The sequence below is a fragment of the Chelonoidis abingdonii genome, chromosome 10 (assembly GCF_003597395.2).
Source record: "Chelonoidis abingdonii isolate Lonesome George chromosome 10, CheloAbing_2.0, whole genome shotgun sequence".
NCBI classification, from domain to species: domain Eukaryota; kingdom Metazoa; phylum Chordata; order Testudines; family Testudinidae; genus Chelonoidis; species Chelonoidis abingdonii.
Genome location: NC_133778.1, coordinates 758937 through 783961, shown reverse-complemented (window position 1 = coordinate 783961; position 25025 = coordinate 758937). Strand labels below are relative to the sequence as shown.

The window sequence follows — 25025 nt, the reverse complement described above, 5'->3', positions numbered from 1 at the left end:
ATGAAAGTTGAACCAACAAATGTAGAATTATGTACAAAAAAAATAAACTGCATTCAAAACTAAAACAATGTAAAACTTTAGTACCTACAAATCCACACTTCAGCCAATCACTCAAACAAGTTTTGTTACATTTGCAGGAGGTAATGCTGCCTGCTTCTTGTTGACAACATCACCTGAAAGTGAGAACAGGCATTCTCATAGCACTGTTGTAGCTGGCGTCGCAAGATATTTACATGCCAGATGCACTAAAGATTCATATGTCCCTTCATGCTTCAACCACCATTCCAGTGGATGTGCATCCGTGGTGATAACTGGTTCTACTCGATAACGATCCAATGCAGAGTGGACCGCTGCATGTTCATTTTCATCATCTGAGTCAGATGCCACCAGCAGAAGGCTGATTTTCTTTTTTGGTGGTTCAGGTTCTGTAGTTTCTGAATCAAAATGTTGCTCTTTTAAGACATCTGAAAGCATGCTCCATACCTTGTCCCTCTCAGATTTTGGACAGCACTTCATATTCTTAAACCTTGCCGTAGGTATTTTTAGAAATCTCACATTTGCGTTTTGTCAAATCTGCAGCAACAGTGTTCATAAATCAAACACATGTGCTAGGTCATCATCTGAGACTGCTATAACATGAAATATATGGCAGAATGCGTGTAAAACAGGAGACATACAATTCTCCCCTAAGGAGTTCACTCACAAATTTTATTAACACACTATTTTTTTAACGAACATCATCAGCATGGAAGCATGTCCTCTGGAATGGCGGCTGAAGCATGAAGGGGCATATTAATTTTTAGCATATCTGGCACGTAAATACCTTGCAATGACAGCTACAAAAGTGCCATATGAAGGTCTGTTCCCACTTTCAGGTGACATTGTAAATAAGAAGCAGGAAGCAGTTATCTCCCATAAATGTAAACAAACTTGTTTCTCTTAGTGATTGGCTGAACAAGAAGTAGGACTGAGTGGACTTGTAGGCTCTAAAGTTTTACATTGTTTTGTTTTTGAGTGCAGTTATGTAACAAAAAGAAAATCTACATTTGTAAGTTACACTTTCACAATAGAGATTGCACTACAGTACTTGTATGAGGTGAATTGAAAAATACTATTTATTTTGTTTATCATTTTTACAGTGCAAATATTTGTAATAAAAACTAATATAAAGTGAGTACTATACACTCTGTATTCTGTGTTGTAACAGAAATCTATATATTTTAAAACGCAGAAAAACAACCAAAAAAATTTAATAAATTTCAATTGGTAATCTATTGTTTAACAGTGCAATTAATCGTGATAAAATTTTTAAATTGCAGTTAATTTTTGTAAGTTAATCACGTGAGTTAACTGTGATTAATCGACAGCCCTAGTTTTAATAATATAAACCTGTATTTAATTTAAATTTAAAATTTTTTTTTAATTGATCCTGAAAATGCGCTTTTCATCATTATGCCCAGTTTGGACACAAATCCCTGAAAAAAAGTCAATCCACCCAAAATGTAAAATGCATAGTCTTGTCCAGAGTATAATTTTTCTCAAAAGTTAAGAGGCATATAAGAGACCAGCAAGGTATGTACAGCGTACAGCTGTCCTGTGAGAGCACAATGAAGGTAGATGAGAGGCATGGCATGAGCAATGTTCTTCCACTAGCTAAGCATAGACACGGGGAATCCTGAGCCCTGAGTTCCACTGCTAGCTCTGTCTAACACTCTAAGTAAGTTGGAGTGAGTCACTTAACCTCTGGACCTCAATTTCTCGATCCATAAACTATAGTTAACACCATTTCCCTGCTTTTTACAAGAGTGTTGTGTGACATTGAAAAGCGTGTGGAGATTCTTGGATAGAAGAAGCTATGAAAATGCAAGATACTAATATCATTATACTTCACATACAAACCATAGCCTTAACTTATTCCCATCTCAACCATTAAACTCCTGTTCCAGATGTCAGAAATGTACAGTTTTAACCCTCTACTACGTAACGTGATGGGGCTTCTTGCACTCCAGAACATCCTAAAATCAAGCCTTCCATTTAGGCTACATATATAGTACCATGTAAACTATCATGCATGTCCTGAGGGCAGCAGCTGTAGATAAAACAGTGCAAGCAGAAGGATTTAAAACAGAGGTAGGCAACCTGCAGCATGCAAGCTGATTTTCAGTGGCACTCACACCGCCCGGGTCCTGGCCACCGGTCCAGGGGCCTCTGCATTTTAATTTAATTTTAAATGAAGCTTCTTAAACATTTTAAAAATCTTATTTACTTTACATAGAACAATAGTTTAGTTCTATATTACAGACTTACAGAAAGATACCTTCTAAAAACGTTAAAATGTATGACTGGCATGTGAAACCTTAAATCAGAGTGAATAAATGAAGACTCAGCACACCACTTCTGAAAGGTTGCTGACCCCTGGTTTAAAATGTCCCCAGCTATCCAGGTTTATGGTGATACCAGGAAGAAACATATCCGTTACTTGACTTTAAACCATTTCAAGTACAAGAAGCAATGGGCTTCATCTGCAGCAAAGGAGATTTAGATTCGATATTCGAGAAAAACTTCCTAACTAAAAGGGGAGTTAAGCTCTGGAATAGGCTTCCAAAGGAGGTGGAATCCCCATCACTGGAGATTTTTAAGAACAGGTTGAACAAACACCTGTCAGGGATGGTCTAGGTTTACTTGGTCTTGATCAGCACAGGGGGTTGGACTAGCTGACCTCCAGAGGTCCCTTCTAGCCCCACGCTTCTATTATTCTAAAACAGGAATATAGTTAGTGGTGGCTCACTGAAAGCAGATCATTTCAGGTTTCTTAATCCTGCATTTTCATAATTTGCTTTAGTTAATTGTAAGCATAACTTTACTCTCCTGCTTTTCCAACTTTTTTTTTAAACTACACTGTTAAGGTTGCAGAGAATCCTGTTAAGGTTGTTAACTGTTAAGGTTGTTTTTTCTATTCAATTATTTTTATGTATTTAAACGTTTCACTCCATTTAAACCCTTTTCCCTCACTGTAAGTATTTATTAAGCTCCAAAGAAAATCCAGTTTTAATGTAGCATTGAGGTTCCAAGCTCAGACGAGTGAGGATTAGTGTGTTAGGGTTTTATAGTTGAAACTGCTCTGCAGACTTAACTGTTGTGGACACTACTACAAAGTACTCATTAAAATAACTGCTTTATAGACTTCTTATCCTAACATAACATCTAATTTACACCTGTCAGGTTTCCCCTGCCCACTCTGAACTCAGGCGTACAAATGCGGGGACCCGCATGAAAGATCCCCTAAGCTTATATCCTACCAGCTTATGTTAAAACTTCACCAAGGCACAAATTCCTTTCCTTGTTCTTGGATGGTACTGCTGCCACCACCAAATGATTTACACAAAAATTCAGGGAAGGATCACTTGGAATCCCTATCCCCCACAAGTCCCTTCACCCCCTTTCCTGGGGAGGCTTGAGAATAATATACCAACCGATTTCCTTAGCAATGAGGGCACAAACCAGACCCTTCGTCTTCGGGACACTGAAAATCAATCAGGTTTTTAAAAGAAGAACTTTATAATAAAGAAAAAAGTAAAAGAATCACACCTGCAAAACCAGGATGGAAGTAACTTTACAGGGTAATAAAAAGATTTAAAACACAGAAGATTCCCCACTAGGCTCAGCTTCACGGTTACAAAACCAGGACTAGATCTACCTCTGTAGCATAAAAAAATTCATAAGCTAAAACAAAAGATAACTTAATGCATTTCCTTGGCTTAGTTACAATTTCTGTAACTTTAGATGGATTATTCCAGGTATATTTTCAGGAGATGTTGTTCTTTGTTTGCTCCTCTCTCCGGATGGAGAGAGAAGCCAAGCAGGTACAACAAACAAATCCTTTCCCTCAGATTTGAAAGTATCTTCTTTTCTCATTGGTCCTTCTGGTCATGTGCCAACTAGATTATTGAACTGTTTAACCCCTCACAGGTAAGGCAATTCAGTACAGCTGCCAAGGAGGGATTTTATGCTACTCTTTCCTCTATATTTTTGACAACACCACATAACATTTGTTTGCATTACATGGATATCCACGTAGGCTCTTGGAAAGGGTGTGGAAAATGGTCAGTATTTCAGAGGTACCTCTATCTGCCATATAACTCATTTAACATAATTTATTCACATAACAGAAGAGCTGAAAAGACTTTAAAATCTGGGTTAAACCAGAACCTTGTAGAACGCATGAAACTTTTACTTTTTTTTTTTTTTTTTTTTAACAAAAAGTATTTAAAATTGTAGAGACAGCAATTTGTAATTCAGCCTGTCCCAGGTGGCAAACCAGCCTTGTCCTGAGGACACTCTTCTTTAGCTATCTTTACCTCTGCTCCTTCTGGAGAGCCTCTGCATGCTGCTTGTTCTCATGCTGCCACATTTGCAGTTCGTTCTTCATGGAGTCCATGTCCTCTTGAATGTAGTCCATGATTTTCCCAAGAGGAAGGGCACTCCGACAGAGCGTCTGAATAGACACACGAAACTTCTCTATTTCTTTTGATACTAGGTCCTTCTCCTTTCTCCTGGCTGCTTCTGACAAAAGAGGCTTCTCCTAATTAAATTGATTTAAAAAAAACAACAAAAAAAAACCGGGAAAACATGAAGTCAAGAAAGGCCCTGAACATTTTTAAAAGGTGAACTAAAAAATGTTAAAAACAGGAAGCTGTGCATTGTAAAGGAGATGTTTAAGACTAACTGCAATGAAGCTATAAAGCCAAAGCAGCGTTCTAGAAAAGGTCAGCAGTATCACCACTTCACTGAAAAGCGCTTGTCACAGAATGATGTAGTAACAGTGGTAGCCACATTAAAACAGAATGATTTCCAGATCATTCAAGGCAAAAAAGTGCAAGTTAAATTACAAGTCCAAATTCACTTTTGGCAATGCACAGTTCATGTGACATCATACAACGATGATGATCAAAGGCAAAAAGGTCTCATTTAATCTGATTCTTGAATCTGTATGTAAAGAGGCAACATCCCTACTGTCCAAAATGAATTACTGGAAACACTATCCCCCCAGGATTCTCACTCCTGGCAGAGCTCCCCTAATTCATAAAGATTTGTTTTGTAACCCTTGAGGGCAATGGGAACAGGGTGAGTACAAACCAGGCACCCCACTGCAGAGTGTAATTGTTGCCCAAACATTCCAATCTGCTCCTTCAACTGAATGGGTGGCCATTTGCCCAGAAAGAAAAGCCCATTCAGAAGGATCAGTGGAACATCAAAAGCATTTGAGAGAAAAATCTATAAAAAGGCTAGTGTGGAATTCTGACGGGAGGTGAGTGGGATTCCTGCAAGATGGAATCTTCAGAATCCATGTGGCTAGTCTTTTTTTTAGCTAGGACCCTCTCACCACCAGCTTCTCATGGGGAGGGTGTTAAACAGTTTAAGCAGCGTTCTTGGGAAGGATATACTTGTCTCCCTTAAGACAAAGAAGCTGTGTGAGGAGTCTGTCACATCTCCTTAACCCAGGGGCAGGCAAACTATGGCGCATCTGGCCCGCAGGATTGTCCCCGACCCCTGTGCCATTACGTCCCTGCAGCCCTATGGGGAGGGGAGGCTCCATGTGTTTCTCTCACCTGGAGGCACTGCCCCCCACAGCTCCCATTGGCCAGGAACACGGAACCGCAGCCAATGGGAGCTTCAAGGAGGTACCCACAGGCAAGCACAGTGCGTTTAGCCCTCTGCTCCCCTCTCCCAGGGGCCGCAGGGACATGGTGCCGGCTTCTTCCGGGAGTGGCACAATGCAGGGCCAGGACAGACAGACAGACAGACGGACGGACGGACGGACAGGCAGGGAGCCTCTTAGCCCAGATGTGCACTGCTGCCACCCCAGAGAAGCAGCACCAGGCTGGAGCCCACACCCCAAACCCGTCCTGCATCCAATCCCCTGCTGTACCCCAACCCCCTCCTGTACCCAACCCCCTGCCCAGAACCCCGTCGCACCCCACAGCCCAACCCCCTGCCCAGAGTCCCCTGCCGCACCCCACAGCCAAAACCCCCTGCCCTGAGCCCCCTGCCACACTCCACACCCTCCCGCACCCCAACCCCCTGCCCTGAGCCCCCTGCCGCACCCCACACACTCTTGCACCCCAATCCCCTACCCTGAGCCCCCTCCCACACTCTGCACCCCAACTCCTTGCACTGAGCCCCTTCCTCTGCACTGCACCCCCTTCCACACCCCTGCCCCAGCCCTACATTCATGGCCCTGCATGCTATTTCCCCATCCAGATGTGGCCCTCAGGCCAAAAAGGTTGCCCACCCCTGCCTTAACCAGTGGGTCCAAAATAGGTGAACGGCCATGGCATCCTTTACTGGACAAGGGTTGCTGGCCCAGGATCTTAACAACTGTGTCCTTCTAGGTTCCTGGACCAGCTTCAACCAAAAAAATCAGCTGACTTGGACAGGTTCTGTAAGAACTGAGGAAAGGAAGGTTCCTCCCCATGGAATCACTAAATGACTGTTCTGGTGGAAAGTATATGGCATCTGAAGTATTCTTCAGCTCATCCTAGTCCAACTAACAGCCCTCCTCCACCTGATTGTTCACTCTGTCCTCATTACAGCAGCTGCAATGATACATTATGCTATACCTTAACTCCAGGAATGCAGGTGCAATTTAGTCCTTCAAAGTGGAGGCTGCTCTCCTGAAAAGGGTAACTCCAAATAATTACAGACTGTTTTATGATAAACATCCTGCTCAAGACAGACACAGAACTGGAACACCTAATAGGCTGTAGTAAGTTGCAGTGTATGAGAGGAAATCGGAACAGCACCTGCTTGTAATATTGTCTTCTGACCAACAGTTCTAGCTCATCTTATGATAATCAATTTTTTAACTTTTAAAAATACTAAGTTGCCAGCCAAAAAAATTGGAGAAGACACTTTCCAAAGGATTATGAAAAACTATCAAAGAAGTGAACTATAAAACCACAGCAGGAGAAGGCTGCACATTTACCATGTGAAAGCATTTTAATATTTTAAAGAAGTTTAAAAAAGAGGATACAGTGCTCCAAGATGATCTCTAGAACATGAGATCTGATTATTAAATGTGTTGGTGGGAAGCATGACTGCTGAGTGTCAGGTCTATTGAATATCGTCATGAGACTCCATTGGGTACAACATGGTTAGTTGGTGTGGTTCAGCTGGATTGGCACTGGCAAGTCAGTGTGCCCAGTGTGTCACTAATGCAACATGCTGATTTTTGGATAAGATTTGCATATGCACAGATGGCAGTTTAGGTGTCCAACTAAGACTGACTTTTGATTGGAGTTGGGCAACTCACTGCCATTTGCGTTTTTTCAAATTTCCCCCCTTGCTGACCCGAGTACATAACTGGATTAAAATTAAAATTAAAGATTTAAAAAAAAATTAAAAGGACTATGGGTGGGATTTTCAAAGCATCCCAAGGGAGTAAGGCACTCAGATCTGACATTCAATGGAAGTTGGTTGCCTAATTCCCTTATGCGCCTTGGAAACTCCTAGCCCACAGCATTTAACTTGGAGTGACGGACCGATATTTGCCTAAAGTGACTAAATCACAATGACCAATCTGACATCATTAACATTCTGTAACAAACCTATTCCCGTGAGCTTTCCTTCAATGCAGCATTTGCTGCAACAGGAATTTCCATCCCCACCTCACCCCGCAAGTCCCTCCTTTCTGGATTAATTTTTCTTTCTGTTAAAAAAAAAAAGCCAGTAGCCAGAGAGCTGGATTCCAAAATTGAGTTCTCCTTTAGTGCAAAGTTTGTACATGCTGAAGTTTATGTAAATTCCTTTCAGCTATTTAAAGGATGCAGGAAAACTAGAAAGGTCTTTATTTAACATCCTAGCCTCAGGATTCATCAGTTACTAAAAGCAGTTCCTACAGGCTATATAAATCCAGAGGTGGCAGCCTGGGTGCGCCTCACTGGGCTACAATATACTATACTGTCCCCTATTACCCCCCTACCTGATTAGCCGTTCTTCCTACCCAAGCTGGGGATTGTTTGCTCAGCTGCATCTGCAGGCAGCAGGGACGATTGCCAACCACATTTCAACAGCCTTTGGCTTACTGATGAACTCAGATATATATTTTAGAAAAATACTTCTAAGATTTTAAGGCAGATTTACTTACTTCTGATGCTTGTGTTTTACCACATACACTGTGTATGAAAACTTCGGAACTTCTGAGTTTTCAGGGATTTTAGAACTTCAGATTTGTTTAATTAGGAATCAGGTGAAGCAATGAACACTGGTGAACTTTGTGACCTTGGCTTCCAAAGTCAGTTCCTGAATGTTGTGGGCTTATGGTTTGACAGTTAAAAGAAATACTCATTTTAATTCCTATTCCTTGCCCATTACTTCTTTCTCTAAAGCAGGTGTTTCATTATACTGCACCACTGTATCAATTAAAGAGGACATTATTCAGGTATTTTGCTCTCATTTGTAATACAAACTTCAAAGCATGTCTCTCTTGACCAGTTTTGTCCTTTGTGATCCGGTAAGCATTTACACTCCCAGAATGTTCCATGGAGAGCTACTCAATGATGCTTCACCTACTTAGCAATCTCCTGGGGAGATAACCAAATTAATGATGATTATATGTCAGTAATAATTCCCATTTGTTCTGCAACCCACACCACTCTCCATACATTTACCACGGCACACCATCTCTCTCCTGAGATCCATAGAACCCCCCGGATCTCAAGACACCCTTCGGCCTGGAGGGTCACAACCTCTTTCCCGTTGCCATCCACCACACCATATCCACTGAAAGTATCATGGTAAACTTCATAGACACAGACTCAGATTCCTCTATTCAATTTTTCCATTCTACTGTACTGAACCAATCACCACAGTACTTGAGTCTTGTACTGAACCAATCACCACAGTATCTCAGCACCTTATGCTCGCTCACATATTTTTTAATTCCTTCACCGTGGAGGGCATAATTTCGCCCAAAATAACACCCCAATTGACCAAGGCATCAAACTGGTGTTTCTAGGTTGAGGGCTAAGATGCTGAGGATTCAGTGGCTGATGGTTTATGCCTTTGAATCCTAGGCCCCTTTCACTGTGGCTCATAGTAACACTATAGTTGCAGGTACTGGAGTGGTCAGAATCTCTGGGATAGCTAAGAACTGAATTTCCTTTTCTACCCAGGCATGCAGATCCCGAGCAAGTGTTGTGTGGCTTTGGATTCCTTTAAAGTATGGACTGATGCACCGGCCTTGTATGCCCTCAAAAGGGAAGTCCTCAACTGCTGTCTGTTCCTCCTTCAGCAGTCCTGAGAAATATAACCATGAGGTCTGTTGCATAACCACCATCATCGATACCAAGCGGGTTGCTGTACCTATGGCATCTAGTGTGGTCTGAAGTGCCATTCTTACTACTAACTGATCCTTGTGTATGACTGCTTGAAACAGTGCTCATTGTGCTTCTGGTAAATGGTTAATAAATGCATTACATTTAGCATAGTTCATGTGATCGTACTTCGCTATAAAGGCTTGATAATTTGCAATCTTGAATTGCAAGTTTGCTGAGGACCATGCTTTCCTACCAATAAATCAAGTCTTTTCCAGTCTCTCTCATAAGGAATGGATTTACTATGATGCTTTCGGCTACGAGAACTCACAGCGTCCACAACTATAGAATTAGGTGAAGCCTGAAAAACAAAAGGGCGGGGGGGTTCTGCATCCTTTGAGGGCACAGAGTACTTTTTAAATCGGGCCTTTTACATGTTGGTGCACTAGAGGCTGGTGTCTGCCAAATGATCTCAGCAGGATCTAGACGCATCTCACTGACTGGGAGCGCAATTCTCAAGGAGGAAGAGATGTGCAGTATATCTAGCAACTTATGCTGAGTATCTCCTTGGGGGGAGTTTGTAGTGTCTGCCATCCTTTCTGTGAGATCCTGAAACAGTTTAAAATCATTTGCCATGAATGGTGGTGGGGGCATCACTGCCTCATCTGGGGAGGAGGAGGAAGAGATATTCCTATGTGGTGTAATCTCCTCTTCTAGTCTGGCCTATTATGGTTCTGGGGCTCTGGATACAGAGGGTGAAGGAGATCATCTTATGGATTCTAAGTAAGAGACACTAGATGCCAGAGAAGTATGGTGTCTATAAGCTGCCCACATGTCCCAGTATGGCCACTGGGGTGGGGGAAAGGGCATGGGGTGGTGGTACCCATGAGTGGCCATACCAAGCGGGTTGAGGCTCGGACCAAGAGTGTAACTGGGAGGGCCCTGGTGATGCAGAGATGGGCCATGGTGTCAGGATAGTGAGGGGATATCATCCTGGTTATTGAGTCCTCACTGGACAGCAGTGGAGAGGATTCTGGGGATCGACATGCAGAGCAGGAACTCCGGAGTCTCAGCCATCATGAGGTCTCTAGAAAAACAAAACGACTGCAGTACCACAGTGATCAGTACCATCAGGGCTTGCTGGTTCTGACTTGTTGGTACAGAGGAAATTGGTGGAAGTCTTATGAGAAATGATCAGTCTGACGAAGGTTGTTTGTAAGTAGTTGGTGCCGTAGGTTTCCTTGTTGGTACTGCCTTCACAGAGACAGTATGGTCTTTGTTCTCACCTTTAGCAGGCGGTGCTGCTGCTTCAGAGCCTGTGCCTTCAAGTCTTCAAGCTTATAGATGGTGTCTGTACCTGAGGACCCATGTGCCCTACGGGTACCATGTTTTGGGGCCGTCGGTGCCTAAATGACCCATTGTGCTGGGGATCTCCTCTGGCTGGTCAGGAGCTCAGTTTGAGGGTTTGCAGCCCTCTTCTTGGAAAGTGAGAGGAGTGTCTGAAGATTTCCTGCTCAGCTCTCCCTCCTTAGACACTGAAGGCTCCAGGGACTATCTTCACCGTGGAGGGGATTTGGGACAGGGGTCAGATGACAGTTTCAAAGCACTTTCCATCAGGACTACTTTCTATTTTAACTCTCAGTTCTTTTGGGATTTGGCCTTCAATTGTTGGTACTGGACACAGCGAGAGTGTCCATCTGTAACTGGTATTGCCTTCCTGCAGGAGAAGGAGCATTTAAACCTGGAGGATCCAGGTATGCTCCTTATTGGGGTGATCCCCAGACAAGGGAAAAAAGGAGAAGTGGGGAAACAGGGAGAAGGAATTTTTTTTTTAAACATGTTGCGGGGGGGTGACTATAGAAAACTCTATAAAGCTAAGAAAAAACAAATGGAAACTCTAGCAGGAGCTAAGAAAGAACTCTAAGATTCTGAGGTAAAGAGAAAAGCAGACTGCTATTCGCTCTGTCTCAGGCCAAGGGCAGCTGAGAAAGAACTGAGGTTGGTTCACCCGCGCAGGGCTAGTTAGCCTGAAAGAAGAGCACGAGAGAGAGAGTGCATGTGCAGGCCGAACGGACACTGCTATCGGTCAGAGGTGCAGGGATGCAGACAAGTGTATAGTAGAGCACACTACTTGAGGAAGAGCTACTATTTCTACAGAGTAAATAAGTAAAACTTTGCAAGAATGCCCAGTGAGAAAGGCAGTTAATAAAAACGAAGAGTTCCTGATCTCATAGCTACATATGTGGGTTAAAATTTGCTTGGGTCTCTTCTCTTTAAATCCCTAAGAATTGTGGCAGATGGTGCATTACAACAAGCAATGTGGGTGGTAAAATCCTACATGTCACCTTTGCTCATTTTGCACAAATATATAACAGGATATATTCCATTTTAAGAAAAATGCCAGAATCATTTAAGTTGATCATATACCTCAAACAACCCACTCTCAATAAAATCCAAGAATAAACTGTCCCCACATAAAAGGACTATTTCACTCTATAGGCTCAGTGTGCCTCCTTTTCTCCATGTTTTTTTATGACACCAAGATAAACGTTTATTTTGGATGCCTGGGGAAAAAGGACTGCCTTTCCCCTTACCTTGTTCAGAACAGACTGCAATGTGGAACTGCACGCAGGGATTTGCTAAATTAAAAAGTAGGAACATACTCTTTTTCCAATCAATGAGGGAAAAACTACCACTGACGTGGAGGTTGCAGAGGTGAGAGGGGAGGGATGGGAACCCAAAATAAATCACCAACCCACAGGATTTACTTTCATTTCATTCCGCCCTTCTTAAGCAACTAGCACAAGCTAATGGTGTGCATAGCTCTGCAGATGATTTATCACAGAACACCCAGTTCTAATATTCACTTTGTTTGGTAAATTTGAAATGCCTCACATCCTAAAAAAAATCAGGAAAGAGGTGATGTAATTGTTCACCATTTGGAAAGGGGATTTCTAGAGTTAATATTTCAATGAATTATTTGATAATAGTTTTTCATTCTATGTTTATTACCACGTATAATGCTTGTTATTTTACAATTAAGGGAAGTGAAAAATGGATTAAATTACAGAACATGCACACTGTAAGTGGCTAATGGTTTCTATGTGCCCTTTTACCGAAGTAGTACGGGCCTGCTATCAAAGTAGAACAAAACAGTCACACTTTTATTAAGATACATCGTTTCTCCCTTTTTTCTACAGCACAGGAAAGAGCAGAAAACTCATTTTGGACAAGTTTTGTTTTTTTTAATCCATTTGTTTCCAAAAAAAGAGTTTGGATTTTTTTATTATACAAAATATCATGCGATCATAAACAGCATAGTTTCTGCATTTTAAACAGACTGACTAACTACTAGGGTTCACCAAGAGAAACCTTTTCACAGTAACCATAGGAAAACAGTAAAACAAATCATTTCTCAATGAACAGGATGTTTTTTCTGCTTATATCAGGTCTGAAGTTCAGTAGGAGGCCAAGAAACAAAGACACAATGTTCTCTGCAGTGCGAATTATGAAAGTTAGTGTTACCAGCTTCTGAACTGGAACCCAGAAAGGAAAAAAATTCAGTTTTCAAAAAGAGCAGGGGTATTACTTTTCATTTATAAAACACAACTTAAGGTTCATATTTATACAGAGAAATAGGAATGCTGAAACAAACATAGGAAGAGCCACCCAGCCCAGCTCAGCTCCTGGAGATCATTTCACTCAACATCAGTGAATGTCCTGCAGAAGCATCAAATCTAAATACTTAGCATGAGTTTGTTTAAGCAAAGTCCTCAGAGGTTTTGAAACCCAAACACATCCACAAACAAATCAAATGATTAATTTTTATACATACAGTAAGTTAAGTGGAAAATATTAAATCAGCACTGATTTGTAGATGGGGCAGCAGTTCTATACAGACACTGGTTATTTCTGAATAACATCTCTAAGACCCAGCATTTGCAATCTGCCCATTCTGCTAAAGCTCTGGTTTATGTCTTCATTATCTTCAACTTTTCCTGCTACAATCTCTTCTTTCTTTGCCTTTGCAGATGTTTCGCCCCCACCGCCCCTGCATGTATATCCATTCAAAATGGTACTGAAAAATTCATCTTCCTGGCTTGTCATTTACTGAGTGACCCCTCTCTTACATCCCTTCACTGGCAATTTCCATGCCTCACCCATTGCAACAAACACAAAACTTGTCTTCAAATTTAGGCCCTTTATGGCTTAGCTCTCCGTATTTATCTCTCAGACTGTTAAGCTACTGAATCCCCATCTCTCTGTCAATGGTACCAGGCTTCATCAGCCATTAGTCTAAGGATATGTCTATGCTGCAATGTAGGCCCAGGGTCAGTAAATCACGAGTTAGCAGACCAGGATTGTTAATCTAGAGCTTGAGAGTCTACATTCATTTGTACACCCAAATTAGGAACTGCTGAATCCAGAGTCCCAACCTAGGACTCCAGTGTCTAGACTACATTATGTAGGCCCAAGTCCAACCACCCATATGCCAGAATTACTAGTGCCCTCCCACACATGGCTGCTCTAGCCCTTTGTTGGTGGTACAGCGTAGGAAAAATTGACTGTCCACTAAACTTGACTGTCCAGTGAACAAAGAAAATCAGCCTGTGGGATACTTTTGGTGGACTCCCAGAGCCCAAGCCTGGTAGGGCTGCATCAACACTGCAGAGCAATAAGGCTTGAATCTTGCATCCTCATGGGGTCCTGGGACTGTGCCCTGGGTTAGCGCAATTTGTGTGTAGCTGGAAGGGAGTAGGCTTGAGCCTGAGTTCAAATCCTAGACTTACGTTTCAGTGTAGACATACCCTAATTTTCCTCCAGACAACTTCATGCTTTCTTTCAGATCATGCATGGGAAGGGCTCCCCACATAACTCCACCAAAACACTTAATTGTCATCTTTCAAATTCCTCCTTGAAACTTGCTTCTGCCATGACACCTACAAAACACTGATTAGGCAGTGGATGTGCCCCGGTAATTACAATAATCATAACTGTCTCACTGTGACCTTGTGCCCCCAGTCTGTTTGCTGTATCTATGCTGTTTCAGCTTACATTTACACTGTAAGCTCTTCAGTACAGGGATCATCTCTTTTTTTGGTTGCGAGGTGTACCCCCCGATTCCTAACTGGGGACTCCAGGCACTACTGCAACTCAAATAATAAATAATATTCACAAAATCCTGTTCTCATGTTCACTATATGCAACCATCTTTTGGTGACCTCAAGGTATTCCTGAGAGCTGCAGTCACAGTGACCTGAACGTGGGACTAGGATAAAAGCCAAGATGGATTTGAGAATTCCATTAGCCTATGCTAATTTTCTCTCAGTGATGTTAAATTAAAGGTTAATCAGCCATATCCAGCTCTACTGTAGGTAGCCCTGAAATAGTATGGTTGTCTACATGCAGAAATGTATTCATTATGCTAATATCAAAAGTTTCTCACTGTATTTTATTGGAGCTTTAAATAATCACTACATCATGACAAAGCACTGATAATACAATTGGCTTCAGTATGGCCCTAGGGTAGCTGCATTCTAATAGTTAAATCCCAATGTAAGCATTTCCTTGTGACACAAAATAGTAGGATACAGAGAAGCTTGGGCTCTCAAAGAACAGACTGTGTCACAACACTCGATCTGAGGATGGTTTAAATAAACACAGCTAATTTAACGGTCATAAATTACTAATGAGGTAACATCTTTTATTGAACCAACTTCTGTTGGTGAGAAAGACAAGCTTTTGAGCTACACAGAACGCTTCGTCACCTATAAAATTGCTACCTCACCATGTCTCTCTATTATCCTGGGACTGACATGACTACACCACTGCATGCATAAATTACTAATTGCATTTATGGGGGGGATCTACCATATCACAGTGCGGAGTCTATGCTATTCTGAGGAACTTTAACAAAAATAATATCAACAATCATCATGACTGGTTTGGTCTTAAAGTGGTAAGATTTTTTGGTTTTACACCGTTTGTGATAAAAGGTAACTTTATCTAGGTTATGGAACTATGTAATACAGTTGTTTCTAGGACAAAGCCTTGCAGAATTGCTTCTTTTTCAGAGCCAGTGAACTTTTTTGGTAGTAGATGGGAGTTTTTAGTAAGTGATCCCACGTAGCAAAAATTCTGTTTCATAACCTGCCTACTTTTGCCATGCATCAAATAAATGAAGTGGAATACAAAATATAACATCTGTTTCTTTCTCTGACTGTTTAACATAGGGGTCAGGTTCTAACCAAATATATTTGGGAAGTCTTTTCAGGAATTTGTTAGACTGAATGCAGCTAATCAAGACAGCAAAAACCTTGTGTATTTCCAAGGTGACCTCTTTGTTTGACCTGAAAAATTTGTATATTATTTTAAGTACTTTCACTACATAGCTTTTGCATTTGTGGATTTAACTTTTTTCTAACACCAGTGTTTCAAGAAAGCATAGGTATATTTGTGAGGGTGGGCATGGAAAGTATTTCATATGAAGCTATGAATAAATAAATGCTACACTGCAAACAGCAGTTAAAAGTTATGTTATCTAATATCCTCTAGTCAAAACATAACACTGCTGAATCCTAAGCATGAGTTTACGATCTTTACCCACTTTATAGATTGGATTTTTAAAATCCAACAATATCTAATAATAAATTAATGCACCTAAACAGCACACACAATACAGACAATTTTTCTGATCTTTGCTAAGTAACAGCTTTAGGCTTCAAAGTCTAAAGAATTGAAGATGGAAAGAAGAAATATTCTTTGTCAGCAGAAGTAGTCTTAGCAACATCAGGGAAGATATGTACTCTTGGCTACAGTGCCTGAGTGAAGATATTTTTAATGCTATTTATTTTTGCACCACACGTTCAGTTTCTTAATTCCGCAAATAAAGGCAAATGCTTTCCTGAAATCCAATACCCTCTCAATTATCACTGCTACCAAGAACTTTTAATCTTCCCCTCAAACAGTTCTTCTCTATTGTCAGAAAAATAACAGCTTCTCTCTGGATCATAAAGATGTCTCTGATGTAATCTGAAAAGCAGTAGCGATAAAGACCTAGTATAATAGCAGGCAGGTATTTAGAGGTCATATGATATAAAGATATATAGTATGACTAAATGATCGCTGAGGAGGGATACAACTGCCACGTGCATTTGAAAAATGTGAATGGGTAGAAGGGAGCAGATTTGTTCGCTACGGTTTAAAGAGATTTAATTAGGAGAAATGGAATGAACTTATTCAAAAGGAGATTTAGGCTGATTACCAGAAAAAGTCTCTTTACAGTGAAATCTATAAAGGTGATATACAGCTTCTCACAGGAAATGGATAAAGTTTCACTGCTTACCTTGACAGGACAAAATACTCTATAGAACAATCCCGCCCAGGGAGAGGAATGAACTAAATGACCTGATAGTTTTCTCCAAATCTAGTTTATCAGATTTGATGATTGAACAGCACCATCTAGTTACAGATCTAGGAATGGTAACGTGTACAGAAAAAAAATCCAATACAAGTTCAGTGTACACTGCTGGTAACTAATTGCGCAGTATTGCAGAGCAGAATGTCACTCACTCATCCCTTCCATTCTCTAAGCATTTGTATACACACAGAGCTCATTCCTATCAATGGATATTAAATTAACAGTCTTATTAGTTCAAGATGACCTATATACTTTGTATATAGGAACTTTCACTAAAATTTGTTGTTAACAATAGACTTTACTGTAAGAACAAGAGAGGGATAGTATTTCTGTACATTTAGTATTGGGCTAGATCAGGGTTAGTCAATTATTTTTTGTCAAGGTCCAAATTTCTTGGTCAAGGTGCAGTCAAGGTCCAGACTCTAGAGAAACATTTTTCACACCGCGAGTGCCCCTGTTCAACAAACTCATACAAGCTGTGAATTAGTAATATACCCCATTGTTTATATTTTTAAGTGCATTACATGGAAATAAAATCAAACCACTGTATAAGTGAAACATAGTGGTCAAGCCTATGGATGTTGTACAAAATAAAACAGTAAGCATTGGTTCACTCTTCCTGAAATGAACAGTTTTGGTATCTAGTGTATTTTTTTTTTTTCAGTGCCATGTTTAAACACAAAGCCATTAAACGTCAAAAGCACTGGAGGCAGTACTACAGCTTTCAACAGTGTAAATGAGCCTATGAGCATAAAGTAATTTTTAAAAAAGGAACATACAGGTTTTTCTTATAGGCAGAAATGACGACAGCTCAAATTAAGCAAATATGGAATTAAGGAGAACCAGTCAATCATTAATTCACAGTACAAAGTATTGGAGATAGCATTATGAGAGAATGAGAGGGTAAAAGTAGATTTGGCCTTTTGACTATCCTGGTCTAGATAATACTTAGTCCTGCCTTGAGTGCAGGGGCCTGGACTAGAAGACCTCTTGAGGTCCCTTCCGGTCCTACACGTCTATGCTCTATGATTTGTAATGCAATGCATTTTAAAGAGGAGTCTGACACAGCAAAGTCTGCTGTTAATGGGTTGCCATTTGGAAAAATCTAATGGGTTTTCTTGTTTGAGAAGGCATTCATTGCACTGTTTGACCTCACTTTTCCTCTGCCGCATTGTGGGACTCTCCCCCGACCAAGGAAGGCTGGCTGGGGACAGCCTCACGCATCAGTCAGAAAGATGCCCCTGCCCTCTGAGGAACTGCACTCCTCCTTGGCAGTCCCAACATGGGGAGGAAAGAAAGTAAATCCTGATTTCTCTGCCCTATATCCATAAAGAGACTTAGGCGCCTAAACTGCTTGCCTCTCCCATTCATTGTACAGGGAGAACATGGCCTAATGCAGGCTTTGCGGCTTTCAGTGATTTTTAGGCACCTACAAATTAGGCATTGCAACCCCTATGTCTATTTGTGGATCCAGGCCTTTCTGACAACATAATCTACTGCTTCCAGACAGCAAAGCAAACTGTGTTTAGTTTTTAAGCACAGATATACCAATCTCAGGTCTTAACTATGGACAACCTGAAGATTACACTTTGAAGGGTTCAGGTTAACGCTTCCACTTTTGGCACAGAAACTAGAGATCACCATTAAGCCACAATAGCTCTCCATAAGGTCTGTTCTTCAGGTGTGTCTGTTTTTAAGTCATCTGGAGATATTTATACGCTCTAATGAATTTTGTTCCTGATCCACCAAGATGCCAGCAGCCAGCCTTATTGCAATAAATTAAAAAAGAGATATGTGACTAGAATGGGACTATAATGTTCAAAAGCTTCCCAAGATACTTGCCCACAACAGTGTATCAACCACAAAGTCATCAGACAGCCTTCATGACTCAAGGTATCTTTGGAACTAATATTAAAACTATAGCCATACACTTTGCCACTAAGTGTGAAATTATTAACTCTGATATGACAAAAGAAACCCAGTGGCCAAGGTCCTCAAAGCTGACTAGTGATTTTGGGTGCCCAACCTGAGACACCTTAATAGGGGCAAGATTTTCAGAAGGTGGATGCTCAGCACCTTCTTTCAAGTTGGGCACCCAATATTTGAGGCACACTACTGAAGTTCTTGCCCAATGAAAATAGTTATGAATAAAGATTAAGGATAAACTGAAGTAAAAAGAGGTTTGTGGACTTTCCAGGTGAGATTTGATGAGGATTGGGAGTTACAAGTGTCTACTTGTAAGCACATGAAAGTCTACCTGTCTAGGTTCTTATATTGGCACCTGCCAAGATATATTTTAGTGACTCCCAAGGTCTTTCTCTAGCTCATCAGTTGGCCCAGTAATTTATTAACCTTCTCAATGGCTGTCTGATCAGGAAAATCAATCTAAAACATTATTGTGCAGTCTGATGGGCATTTGCAACAAGATCTTGACAAGGCTTGAACAGTAAAGATTTTCAGTATAAAAACTGAAGACACACACTACATTAATTACACTTCAGTATTGGCTGCAATCAAGATAGCTTTGGAGACACGAAGCAGTATCAGAGAACCAACATCTGATTATACTTTACAAGGTTAATAGTATCCTAAGATCCTATTTTGGTTAGCAGCCAATGAAAGCTGTTGCTGGGCAACAGGATGCTGCTCTACAAATGCCCAAAGGACAACTAAGACGGGAATCAAAACATTACAGCTATGCAAACACACAGAGCGTGCCTCACATAGCTCCCAACTGAAGCAGTATTACAACTACAGCAGCTTCAAATTAATAAAACTCATTGGCTTCTCTTGCTGCAAAGATGCTTTCTTGATCCATTCAATTACAGAGCTCTGACCAGAGTATGACTGTTCAGTTACATTTGATAAGCAGCAAAATGAGAGATGTCACTGTCTTCTGAGACTCACTTATTTTCCTCATTCTCTGTCCTGTTTTTTTACATTTTCCAGCTAACAATGAAAATAAAGGACATGAAAAAGGAGTATGGTAACAAATACAAAAACAGAATGAAAAAGGGAGAAAGGCAAAGACTGATATGGAAAGCAGGACATAATTTGAGAAACACAAAGATGAATTTAAGAAATCAAGGATAATAATTAAATAAGGAGAAAAAAACTGGGAAGAAAAAAAATGCATGGATGAAAGAGAGGTCACCACTGAAACATTCGTGAATGACAAGTCTTTGTAGCCCATTATCACATTACCTTCTCTGCAGACTTTGACTGTTGCGATGTCTCATAATCTCGCTTTGTTTCCAAGATTCTTTTTACAAGACCACCTGTTGAAGATCAACATTCTCTTAGTGCTGGTTACTGACACTAAAACACTGTTGTAAATAATCTGAAAACTAATCTAAAACCTGGTCACTTAATTCTATCAAATGAAAACTGATTTTAGACCAGCTTTAACTGTATTCTAGTACATTACTCTACCTCATTTCTATACGATGTCATGATTGTGTAGTGGCAAGTACATTACACAGCACAACCAGAGGAGATGCGGGAGAGGAAAGAAATCAAGTCAGGTCATAGAATCATAATAGAGGCCTACTGGGCTTCGTTCATCTTCCTGAGGCACATACCAAGGTCAATCTTTTGCTCCTCTGCATTGAACTGCCAAAGAGGCAGCATCTAAAATCTTAAATTGAATCCATTCGCCTGCTGGTCAAAGCAAGGACAAAGGCTTTATGGGAGGAGCCACATCCAAATCTGCATGGCTGGAGGGTAATGGATAGGAGAAGGATAAATGGGAACAGCCCAAAGGACACCGTCCCCAAATGAATGACTTTTGTCAAACAAACTACCTCATGTTATAACAGTATATTTCCAAGATTACTATTATTCTAGTCTTTGAACTGTTGACCTAAAGGCAACCTGAACCAGCCAAACTGGTGGTAGTTAAAGTAAACCTTCCTTTTGCAAAAATATCGAAGAGAAAAGGTGGTTTTAATTTTAATTTTTTCAAATTTAGTTTTGTGTTGATTTAAATATGTGAAAGTATAGCTCACTAAAGGTGTAGAGCCACACTCTTCAGTTATATGTTATCATAACAGTCTCTTACATTTATATAGCACTTTTCATTCAGAAAAATCTGCCAAATGCTGTACAGACTAGACACATGGATCATCTAATCTCTATCCTCTTCCTTTAAAAAGTGCAATATTTACATATGGACATTTACGAAAACACCTTTCTCAAATAAGCCAGGTCCAGTAAAATTACAATGGATTCTAGGTTTAGAGAAATTAAATAAATGAGATTTGGGATAAAGAATAAGCGTAACGATGTTTAGAACCAACTTGCTTGTGCAGATTTATTTGTACACTTTTTCAAAGTTTACTCTAAATAGGTCAGTCTTGCAGACGTACACACTCTGCTGGCTAAAGTAACATGCCACAAGAAAATTTAAATTATTTAGTAACAAAACATGTCTCCTGAACTCAGCCTAAAGAGACAACTATCTGAATTGGATACTTTATCACATTTCAGAGATACCAGGTCTACTACTCATACTGACAGAACTATAGATTATATTTCCATGGTGCACTGCCCAACAGGCTTTTCACAGCTATGAAGATCAGAATTTGCAGGATTCTGCTTTTTCTGCAACTTTTAATGTTATCGTTAGTACCTAAAGCAACACAAGGTATTACCTGCATTTCCTATACAGTCCTTTAGGTGAGTATTGTAGAAGAGGAAACAGCACTCAGGTATTGTTAGGTAAGAGACATTTAATTTATTCTGTTTTAAAATATAGTTTAATACATCTAGAGATGTAGTCTGTTAAGACTCAGCAATCAAACAGTGGAAAGGGTTTCTTTCCCTTCAAAAGCATTTTATTTCATTTTTAGCACAACAGCGAAGTAATATTGGAGGTACAGGTTTTCTATACTTTCACTCCTGTACAGTGTCCTTCGGAAAAAGACGGTTACTCACCTTTGTAACTTGTTCTTCGAGATGCGTTGCTCATATTCATTCCAGTTAGGTATGCGCACGCTGCGTGCACGTTCGTCGGAAGATTTTTACCCTAGCAACACTCGGTGGGTTGGCTGGGCGCCCCCTGGAGTGGCGCCGCCGTGGTGCCGGATATATACCCCTGCTGACCCAACCGCCCCTCAGTTCCTTCTTGCCGGCTACTCCGACGGTGGGGAAGGGGGGCGGGTGTGGAATGGATATGAGCAACACATCTCGAAGAACAACAGTTACAAAGGTGAGTAACTGTCTTTTCTTCTTCAGGTGATTGCTCATATCCATTCCAGTTAGGTGATTCCCAAGCCTTACCTAGGCAGTGGGGTCGGAGTGAGATGTAGCAGAATGCAAAACTGCTGAGCCAAAGGCTGCATCATCTCTAGACTGTTGAACCAGAGTGTAATGCGAAACAAAGGTGTGAACCGATGACCAGGTAGCTGCGCAACATATTTCCTGGATTGGTACATGGGCCAGGAAGGCAACAGATGAAGCCCTGGTAGAATGTGCAGTGAGATGGCCCAAGGGAACATGAGCCAAGTCATAGCAAGTGTGGATGCACGCCGTTACCCAAGAGGAGATCCTCTGGGAGGTGACAGGTAGGCCTTTCATTCAGTCTGCCACTGCAACGAAGAGTTGGGGCGATTTACGAAAGGGCTTCGTCCGTTCGATGTAAAAAGCGACGGCCCTACGGACATCTAGGGAGTGCAACTGTTGTTCCCATCGTGAAGAGTGCGGCTTTGGGAAGAAGACCGGAAGGAAGATGTCCTGACAGGTATGGAAGGTCGATACTACTTTAGGGAGGAACACTGGGTGTGGTCGCAACTGCGCCTTGTCCTTGTGAAAGACTGTATACGGTGGGTCCAAAGTGAGTGCCCAAAGCTCGGAGACTCGTCTGGCCGATGTAATGGCCATGAGAAAAACTGTCTTCCAAGACAGGTATAGCAGCGAGCAAGCTGCCAACAACTTGAATGATGGAGACATAAACGCCTGTTTAAGACTTGGTTGAGGTCCCAGGCAGGGGCAGGGCGGCGTCCTTGGGGGTATAGGTGCTCCAAACCCTTGAGGAACCTGGAAACCATAGGGTGTGAAAACATGGAGTGACCACTTTCTCCTAGGTGGAAGGTAGAAATGGCCACCAAGTGCACCCACAAAGATGATACCGCTAGGCTCTGTTGTTTGAGAGACCAGAGGTAGTCCAGGATGGTGGGGACCAAGACCTCAATGGGAATAACATTTTGCGTTTCGCACCAGTAGGAGAAACGCTTCCACTTGGCCAGATACGTAGACTGAGTGGAAGGTTTTCTGCTACCCAGGAGTACTTGTTGCACTGGGGCAGAGCAACGTAACTCTGACTGGGTTAACCACACAGGAGCCATGCTGTGAGGTGGAGGGGCTGAAGGTTTGGGTGGTGAAGTCTGCCGTGGTCCTGAGTTATGAGGTCTGGATGACGAGGCAGAGTGATTGGGTTGGCCATCGACAGGTCGACCAACATGGTGTACCAGTGTTGCCTGAGCCACGCAGGGGCGATCATGATCAGGCGACCTCTGTCCCTGCAGAGTTTTAGGAGGACCTTGTGAACCAACAGGAATGGTGGAAAGGCGTAAAGTAGATGGCTCTTCCACAGAATCAGGAAGGCGTCCGAGATCGAACCCTGGGAGAGACCTTGGAAAGAGAAGAACCTCTGGCATTTCCTGCTCTCGCGTGAAGCAAAGAGGTCTATGTGGGAAAATCCCCACTTCCGGAAGACAGAATGTATAATGTCTGGGCAAATTGACCACTCGTGAGACAGGAAGGATCTGCTGAGTTGATCTGCCGAGTTGATCTGCCAGAGTGTTCCGAACTCCTGGGAGAAAGGACGCCCAGGTCTATCGAGTGGGCTATGTAAAAGTCCCATAGTTGGATCACCTCCCGACAAAGGGGGGAGGATCGTGTCCTTCCCTGCTTGTTTATGTAGTATATGGCCGTTGTGTTGTCTGTAAACACTGAGACACAACGGCCCTGTAGATGTTGCTGGAACACCTGGCACGCCAGGCGGACTGCTCTCAGTTCTCGGACATTTATGTGTAGCACCAGCTCCTGAGATGACCAAAGGCCTTCAGTGAGAAGATGTCCAAGGTGAGCACGCCAGCCAAGACACGACGCGTCCGTCGTTAGGGACGTGGAGGGCTGTGGTGGATGGAATGACAGTCGGGCACACACCAGGGAGGGCGTCAGCCACCAGTCGAGGAGCGTAGGATGCTCGGGGGAATGGTGACTACCATGTCTATGGCGTCCCTGCCTGGGCGGTAAACCGAGGCGAGCCAAGTTTGAAGGGGACAAAGACGTAGTCTGGCGTGCTTGGTCACGAACGTGCAGGCAGCCATGTGACCAAGGAGGCCAAGGCAAGTGCGAGCCGAAGTTGTCGGGAAGTTTTGAAGGCTTTGTATAATTGATACTATTGCCTGAAATCGGGGTTGTGGTAAACTGTCCCTTGCAAGATTGGAGTCCAGGATGGCCCCAATGAACTCTATTCTTTGTGTAGGCACAAGAGTAGATTTCTCCAGGTTGATGATTAGGCTTAGTCGCATGAAGAGGTCCTTGACTACGCCTCCGTGACTGGTGACTTGGGCCTCGGAAGTCCCCTGAATGAGCCAATCGTCGAGGTACGGGAAGACATGTATTCGACGCCGATAGAGAGAGGCAGCGACTACAGCCATGAACTTCGTGAATACCCGAGGGGCTGAGGAGAGGCCAAACAGAAGGACTGTAAACTGAAAATGCTGATGGTTGACCACAAACCGGAGGTACCGTCTGTGCAGAGAGTAAATCGCTATGTGGAAATATGCGTCCTTCATGTCGAGGGCAGCATACCAGTCTCCGGGATCCAAGGATGGGACGATTGTCCCCAGGGATACCATGGGGAACTTCAACTTTTTCATGAACTTCTTGAGTCCTTGCAGGTCCAGGATAGGCCTGAGGCCTCCTTTCGACTTGGGGATTAGGAAATAGCGGGAATAGAACCCCTTGCCCCTTAAGTCCTCTGGCACCTCCTCTATAGCTCCCATGGCAAGGAGCGTCCGTACTTCGTGTAAAAGGAGTTGCTCATGAGAGGGGTCCCTGAAGAGGGACGAGGAGGGAGGTTGGGAGGGAAGGAGTGAAATAAACTGGAGGTGGTGTCCGAATTCTACCATGCGTAGGACCCAACGATCCGAGGTTAATTGGGTCCACACAGGGAGGAAAGGGGAAAGGCAGCTGTAAAACTGAAAAGGATCCTGGGAGACAACTGGTACACCGTCCTCAGGTGCACCTTCAAAAGTTCAGTTTGGATCCCGTCGTTGGCTTGG

The 25025-nt window shown here is 42.2% G+C and overlaps 1 protein-coding gene across 2 annotated transcripts in view; it reads right to left on the bottom strand.

The window, feature by feature from the left end:
• Window positions 1-25025, bottom strand: part of TRAF3IP1 (TRAF3 interacting protein 1) — a 134099-nt gene that overhangs the window by 10393 nt on the left and 98681 nt on the right. For both annotated transcript variants that reach the window (XM_075069854.1, XM_075069852.1), the window contains 2 exons: window positions 19939-20012; window positions 4359-4582 (listed from right to left, as the gene is read on the bottom strand). In XM_075069854.1, the coding sequence (XP_074925955.1) occupies window positions 4359-4582; window positions 19939-20012 (298 nt within the window). The remainder of the gene's footprint in view (window positions 1-4358; window positions 4583-19938; window positions 20013-25025) is intronic.